At 38.4% G+C, this 8495-nt stretch overlaps 1 protein-coding gene across 2 annotated transcripts in view; it reads left to right on the forward strand.

Moving 5' to 3' along the window:
- Nucleotides 1-6620, forward strand: part of SLC25A36 (solute carrier family 25 member 36) — a 39503-nt gene extending 32883 nt beyond the window's left edge. For both annotated transcript variants that reach the window (XM_020793151.3, XM_020793153.3), the window contains exon 7: nt 559-6620. In XM_020793151.3, coding sequence (XP_020648810.1) covers nt 559-752 — 194 coding nt within the window. In that variant the 3' untranslated portion in view covers nt 753-6620. The remainder of the gene's footprint in view (nt 1-558) is intronic.
- Nucleotides 6621-8495: the final 1875 nt, after the last annotated feature.

The following is an 8495-nucleotide window of genomic DNA, read 5'->3' on the forward strand; positions in this document are numbered from 1 at the left end:
GATCAGCAAGAGATGCTCTGCTTGACATTCTGTCTTTTTTGTGAGTTGAGGTGGACAAAAATGAAGGCCAGGGCATTTTCAGACCTGACCCATATGCTATAGGAAATGACTCATTCAGAATTAGTACCTTAAGAATGCATTTCCTGCTTAACTGTAAGCACATGTTCTAATTTTACTGAGAAGTTGTCGTTAGAAACCTCCAAACCCCTCTGAAATTAAAAAAAAAATCCTTCAATGCATACTATTTTTATATTCTTGTAGTCTATGTCATTCCTCCAAACCACCTGTGCAGCTAGCCCAGTGCCAACTGACCTTGAAAGTTAAGTACAGTTGGGCTTGATTGATACTTTAATTGGAAACCACTTAAAATCTTCAGGTAGCACTAGGGAAGAAACTTGCCTGAAAACCTGGAGAACCACTGACAGAGTTGACCATTCTTATCTAGATAGTTCGGTGGTCCAATTCTTAGACAAAGGCAGATCTTTTGTTTCCAATGTTCTTTGTGTATTTTGAAGGTTATTATCAAAATGTGATATTCCATGTATTCTGTTTATACAGAGGTCATACGAACAAGGCTACGAGAAGAAGGAACAAAGTACAGATCTTTTTTCCAGACACTTTCCCTGCTTGTTCGAGAAGAAGGTTATGGCTCACTTTACCGTGGCTTAACAACACACTTGATTAGACAGATACCAAACACAGTTATAATGCTGACTACATATGAAGTGGTAGTCTACTTATTAAATGGATAGCAATAATACCAGCTATCTAGAGGAAGTTGAAAGACCAAAAGCTTGCAGTGGACCATGAACTCTGTGTGGGTAGGCAGCAGAAAACATCTATCAAGGATATGCAGTGGTGGATGAACTGGAAGACTGATAGGCAATCATGCTCAGTCGTGCTGCCTTATCATGTGACTTTTTTAGCAATGCGATAGTCTGAAGCTGCTCCTACTGGATTGCCTTTAAATGCCTCATATTTCAATTGCATTTTTCCCTGTTGTGTCAACTGTTCTAAAACTATGCAGTAAGCCATCAGGGACTTCGCTGTGAGCATGGAGGGTCATAACTTGTGTCCTTATTACAAGGGGTACATCTCACTTCAACTCCTATTTCAGTGCTGCTTTCATATTCATGTTCTGTTACAGCGCAGTATCTAATTGGAAGAGTGTATCTGTATCTAGTTAAAGCAGACTTATAACTTCCTGTGTTGAAACTCCATTTTGCAGTTTGAAATAAAGTGAAAGGTAAAAATTCATGTTAAGCTTCCCATTTTACTACCTCAGGGTGTGACAAGGAAGCTTATGTTCATTGCTATGAAAAAGGCAGCCTTCATTTGTAGAGTTGGAGAAACGCAGGGGCTGTACAGGAAAAATATGTATGGAGTTCTGGTTGCTTTGACATCTAAGATCCCAGTGGCAGAAGGGCATATTACTTTAAATTGTTTTCTGCTGCAGAAACGGAGAAGAGCTTTTGGAAGAATCTATCTGAAATTGAATTTTCTTCTGCTGTGTACGGTCTGTGTCTATAAACCTCACTTGGATGTAAGGACTTCCAATTTTGTCGTGAAACATGGGCCTGTTGAGTAAGGCAGCCCTGCCTAATTAACAGATTAAAACATTGATGTTGGGTTTGAGATATTAGAAGTCTTTTCAGTGTGCTGTTTTGAAATCCCTGAGAACCAGCAAATACAGGGCAGGATATAACTTGCTTAGTCACTCAGGACTATGCGAGCTTTGAGCTCATTTCATCCATTTATCATGTGTTTCTGAGTGAAACTGAAACTTGCTTTACCAGAGTACACAAACTCCTTGATTAAGGCCATAGAGGGTATATCTTTGCCATATCAAATCAAGTGCTAATATTGTGGTTTAGTATTACTCAGAAACACAATAATTGAATACCATGGACTTAAGCATTTTCTTTTACTTTATTCTTCCCTCCTCCTTAAAATGTTTTGTTGAGGAAAATGTAAAGTGCAAGTTCCTACTTTTTTTTTGAATGTTTAACTTTCAAAATCTATTTAATATTGCTTATACTACATTCTATGCTACATTCGAAGAGCACATCTTTCCTTACTCATACTAGCTCCATTGTCTTCATTTTTTTTAACAAGCAACACATTCAAAGTATTGCAAATAAACCTTTTTGGTATTGTAACAATACATATAATTATGTTTATTCCTTAATATCTATACTGTGACTACAGTATAGCCTCCATCCTAACTGGGCCGTTATTTCTAACTATCACTTCACTAGCAAAAGTGGCAATGACTTTGAAGAAGATTCTGAATTAATTAGTGTGCAATTACTTTATCCTAAAAATGTAGCTCTTGCACTTTTATGCCTTTAATGGCTTCTGACTCTTATGCCTTCATTGGTTTGCTTACCCCCTGCTTTTAATGTGTTAGAGCCTTGCCAAAGTAAAGTAATTTTAATGGTGCAACCCTGTACATATCTTCTCAGAAATAAAATCACACTGAGCTCAATAAGAAGTACTTCCATGTGAGAGTGTATCTGATTGCAACCTAAAACTATCTGGTATCAAGTGTGTTTGAACTTGCACATTCTGCAACAGAAATTTCCTACTTGTGCTGTTAGACTCTTGATAATGTTTAGTGCTGCTGCTTTTTAAGGCTGATGATTGAGTGCAGTGATTTTTTGCTGAATTTTTCATTGGAGAGAAAACAAGAGGACCTATTTTCCTTCATGTTGTACATGATCTCATTTTATAGCATTACAGTGAACCTGACAGATACAGCCATATTAGTTAGGGATGAATATGGAAAAAAATTAAAGGTATAACTCCCAACTGTCTGTGTCTTAAGCTAGCTTCTTCCTGTTTCTAATCATTGGTTGCAATGTTTAAACTGTTAGTAACAGTGCTTTTAAAAACCCACCTTTTTGTAGGAAAAGATAAAGGCAAAATTTGCCATATACAGTACTGTTATTTTGAAGCAGCATTACTTGTAGAAAAATAGACTTCCTATTTTTGTACTTCCGCAGTCAGGTGGATTCAGATAGTCATGTTTGCTTCACCATACCCCATTTAGTAATTACTGTGAAGTCAGTGTGATAGACCTCCAATGGAAATTGCCCAAAGCCAGCTACAGAAGGATTCAGAAAACCAGATTCTTCTTGGGCTAGCTTAAAATCTTGCTTACAAATATTGTGATAATTCCCAAATCTACCACTTGATAGGTATTTCAGAAATTAAATTCTGTAGGTGTACCTGTGCATGGAGATTTTAAAATTGCAAGCAGTCAGGTAGAGCCAACTATACAAATTCATGTTGCTTGTTAACTCCAAAGTAGATCAGACTATCAGCTGATAACTGTACTATAGATTTAATGGTCCATAATAAGGTCCAGATGACAGCTTTCAGAACACAATGGAGATATTATGTGGTCACTTTGATCTTTACTTTCAGGCACTCCAGTACTTAGGTGTTTTGCCTGATAAATACAATACATTGTTGGATCCAGAAGGTGCCTTCCTTGGATGACTGGTCTGCTTCAGTCTGCAGGAGGTTCTACTCCCAGAATCTTGCAGATTTTCCCTTTTCCTGCATCCCAGTCTGCAACATTCAGCAACACAATCTCTGTGTCACTGAGGGTTGCTTGTGAGACAGCAGAGAAGGCTGTTTTGTTGTTTGTTTTTTTGCAGACCCAGATGCACCACAGCTCAGTCTGAAGCAAACTCTTCTTGTCTGCTTGCTTCATTTAGATACCTGTGGGATGACTGTGATGCATTAACTGTGCATAATTAGGAATGGTATATGAGATGATCAGTTCCCCGGACTTCTCTTCCATCAATGCTGTGATTCACTTATTCAGTAATCCAAACGGTAGCCAAATTGAAATCTATGGAACACATGCTTTTCTTATTGAAGTCTGTATGTAAAGTAGAAATTAGTACCTTTTGGTTTCACTGGTTTAGGGAGTCCATCCTTACCTCAACTCAAAAGATCTTCAGGGAATAGGTTTAAATGCTGCTATGTCAACGTTCACTGGCAAAAATTTTATCCTGTGGCTATATTGCACCAATGGCGTGTAAGAAACTGGGGCAAGTTGGCAACTGTGACAATGCCACCTTGCTCACCCAAAACAGCCACAGAACCAGTGGGACCTTATGACAGCCTTCAGGTGAACAAAGTCCCTTTCACTAACTACATGGGGAGTGATTAAGGAGGAGGAGCTTTCCCCAAGCCTCCCACCCCACTGATAAGAAGGGCAACAAGGACACTACCTGTTCTGCTGGAAGGTTTCTCCTCTCTGCCCCTGCATCCAGCAATTAGTAGCATGGCTTTGCCTAACTCTTACTAATGGAATATGTTGTTTGGCATGTTTTAACATCTAGTGACAGATTAATAGATTTGTTTTCTTACTAAGCGTTTGCTCTGGCTTTTCAGTCTCCATATTTAAATTTTGGTGTCTTATAGGGTAAACACTTTGATATAGCAAGTAGTTCCCCAGTTCCTTGTACAGTGGTGCCCCGCATGACGACGATAATACATCCCATTGAAATCGCTGTTTAGCGAAATCGTCGTCATGGGGAAAATACCTCGTCGTCCAGCAAAGATTGCCCATAGGGAAGCCATTTTGTGAGCATCGATCAGCTGTAAAAATGGCTGCCCTGCGAAGCATGGGTCCGGAAAACACAAGGCAGCCATTTTGCGAAGCCGATGATCAGCGGAAAAAATCATCTTGCAAACAAACGGTTCGCAAAGCACAGACCTAATTGACGTCCAGCGGAAATCCCCCATTGGAATGACTGTTTTGCGAATCGCTATAGCGATCGCAAAAAGTCATCGTTATGCAGATTTGTCGTTTAGTGGGGTCATCGTCTTGCGAGGTACCACTGTATTAAAGTTCTTTAGGTACCTCTGTTTTCCAAAGAAATAAAGCATTTTCTTTGCATATTAGATCAAGGAAGTGTTCTGAGATATTATCAGTAGTAGAAAATGGAAGAGTTTACATTTTAATTTCATATAAGAATAATTTGTTTCTCCTTAATTGATTTTTGTCTACATTCCCAAGAATTTTTTTTTATGATACTTTGATTTTAAACCACAGTTCCTTGGAAAATCACTGTTACTGAAGTATTTCATACACCTGATTTACACACTAAAATTATACCTTCTCTTTGGAGCAGTGGCTTGTTAACAGTAGCACAAGAATGGCATGTTTGACCAGAAGGTGGCATTATAGTACATACCTTTGTAAGAAAGCTACATCTCCAAAAAAATTAGCTGGTGTGCCAAAACTGTTCTCTTGAGTGTTTTGCATTTAAGAATACTTGGTTTAGAGTACAATAGCCAATATAAGGGAAATGCATAGTAATTACCTTTGACAAGCAGACCTTGTATTTTTCTGTTAAAATTTGGTTCTGCTGTTTAAAATTCATCAAAAAGTACAATAAATCCATGAATGAACGAGCATGTTGCACACATGAAAGTCGTACTCCAAAGTCATCTTTGTTTTCTCAGGTTTTTGTATCATTATTGGCAAGCTTTATATGTGAGCACACATGAGCAATGTAACTAAGGGGTTTCAGTTTTATACAATGAGCAACTAACATATGGCACCACTCTAATATTTGGAATAAGTATCTTTTCAACATAAAGGGCTTTCTTGTATCTAAGTATGTGGACTTGTATGTAATCTGGGCCTAGGTTCCAGAAACCTGTTCTAAGAGATTCCCAGTGGGATGTTTTCTGACCCTTCTCTGCTTAAAAAAGCGGAAAGCCATGCTCCATTACAAGCTTCTTTGTACATTACCTGTAGTGTGAACAGTAGTTTCCCATGTGACATAGGACAAGGCCACATGGTCCCGAAAACAATACAAATGCAAGACAAGGTGATACCTTTATTTGGACCATTAAAAAATAAAGCATGCTTTCAGTGATAATTCATCTTCCTCAAGCTGTACATGAGCTCCGAAATTTTATATTTATATTAAAGTTCCCAAAAGTGTCATGGCCGCTGTCGGGAGCTAGCTGCAGCTCCTTAGAAGGAGATAGCTACAGTCTGCAAGACATTTCTGGGGAAAAGAGTGTGGTTTCAGTCAGCTATCTGAGAAAACACAAAAAAAAATGCTACTTGGGAATACGTCATCAGTTGTCCATCTGTCTGGATCCCAGCCTAATGATACTAGATGTTTAGGATGTTCTTCGTACTTTTCTTTGAGTCTAAGCTTGTCATTAATTTCTGTTTCTGTTGCTTAATTTTTTCCTCAAGGTAATTGTGTTGTATACTTGAGACTGTTATTAGTCAGGGACCGTTTATTATTAAGCTTCTTAACTACATTTTTCAAACAAGAAGAGCACTGCTATGTGCCTACTTTAAAATAAATACCAGTTTTTGCGAGGTCCTGAAGTTCTGTACAATTTCACTTTTATTTCAGAAAACTGGCATATGTGAATATAATTTGCTCCAGGATTTATTACTGTTATTTACCAAATCCAATATTCTACTGCTCCCATGAGGTTTGTTGTCCTTCTTGCATACCATGTAGCTAGCTGTCAGTGATGTGCTTTAAGTACTTTTTATATTTATATTATATTGACAACTTTTTGTTTGGACTGCTAAAATATTCAAAATAAAGTAAGGTGTTCATTCAGATGTGTGAGGTTTATTTGAGCTCCCTTCTTTGAAATAGAGAAGTCTGGTTTTTATTATTTTGAAATCAGTAGCAATATGATTGTCAAAGCATATCAGAAAGCCAAATAAATTCATAATTAGCTTGGATTGCTGCTGACTTAATTTTGCTGCAAGTTGTCTCCATTCTGCAGTTACTGAGAAGGATGAACATCATTTTGTGGAATTACAAGTCTTATATAGTTAACATAGTATGGGGTGGTGGGGAGAAACAACAGCAGGAAAAGTTGAGAGAAATAGCCCAAATCTCAGCACTATACCTCCTTTCAGGGACTAGCACTTTATGTAATGAGAAATCACTCTAGAAGTATTTTACATAAAAAGGTATCTTTACTTACAGTTAGCATCAGTAGTTACAGTCAGAAAAAAAAGGAGAAGCAATATCCTCCATGTCTGCTTGTGGCCAAAGGTTATAGAGGAAGGGAAGAACAACGGAAGCAAGGCAAACAAGAAGGGAGTGGGGCTTGCCTCAAATGCCAAAGGCAGAAAAAACATTGCCAATGGGTTAGTGTCAAAGAACACTTTTAAGTTGTAAAAGCCTCATTCCCACTGATACCCAGTATGAATGCATGCAAGATTATTTTCCCAACATACCTGTTCCATCAAATGCACTGCAAATCCTACAGGATTTGAGGATCTTGCACCTCCCCATACACAACTGATAACAGTTCTGATTTCTTCCATAAATGAAAGGTCACTGACCAAGACAGCATCCAGTGTTGTCATAGTTTCGTTGTCCCTCTTGAGTGCATCCTTTCCTGTGCTCTTTATGTTGGGGCTCTTTCATGAACAATATTTGATTTTGCAAAGAAATGCCAGCCTTTCTAACCTGATAATCCTGTGGATGCTTTCCCAACTCCTTGCCAGCCTTAGGCAGCATAGCTGGTTGTAGTCCAAAAACAGCTGGAATGGCACCATATTAGGGAAGACAATTGTATGTTTATGCCAAGTTACTGAAGAAAATGGCAGCAACACATAAAGCAACCACATCTCCCATACATGTGTGTGCTTTTCCAATGATGAAACAAAGCATTTCTTCAGCAACTAAGGTAACAGATCAAAGTAGAAAACTACATCAAAGCCAATAGTTTGTCTCACTTGTCTGGTAGCATCTGAAACCTTTCTTGAGATTACCCTTCATTACTAGTCTAATTTTTGGAGTATTGGGTGCACACACTTACCAGACAATGCTTTGTTGCTGTGGTTATGTGCCATTAATTCACCTCCGACTTATGGCAACCCTAAGAATGAGTGATCTCTAAAATGTCCTTTCCTCAATAGCCCTGATCAGCTCTTGTAAACTCAAAAGTTGTGGCTTCTTTGGTGGAGTCAAAATGTCTCATACTTGGTCATCTTTCTTTCCTGCTGTCTTTAACTTTTCCTAGCATCACTAACTTTTCCTAGCATCACTTTCTTTTCCAGAGACTCTTGTTTCTCCTGATTTGCCCGAAGTATGACAACCTCAGTTTGTTCATTTTTGCTTCAAGAAAAAGTTGACGCTTAATTTGATCTAGGACTTGTGCTGATTGTCCAGAATATCCACAAAGCTCTCCTTCAGCACCATTTTTTTTATACAAAATCATTTTTCCCCTGTTGGCAACCAATGCTACCAAATGAGAAATTCAGGTTGATGGATTTGAGAGTGCTGTGGTGTTACTGCTGCTGAGAGTCATGGAGAACTTTTAAGAGGGACCTTCTAGTAATACACTGAGGCACCCACCGAATCTTGTACATTCTTCATTCAGATCTATTTTTGATGTGTTTCCAGCTCTACAAGTCTCACCACCAAAGGAGGATGAAGCAAGGAGTGTTCTTTTTTGTCATAAAGCCTTCGTCA

The sequence above is a fragment of the Pogona vitticeps genome, chromosome 3 (assembly GCF_051106095.1).
Source record: "Pogona vitticeps strain Pit_001003342236 chromosome 3, PviZW2.1, whole genome shotgun sequence".
NCBI classification, from domain to species: domain Eukaryota; kingdom Metazoa; phylum Chordata; class Lepidosauria; order Squamata; family Agamidae; genus Pogona; species Pogona vitticeps.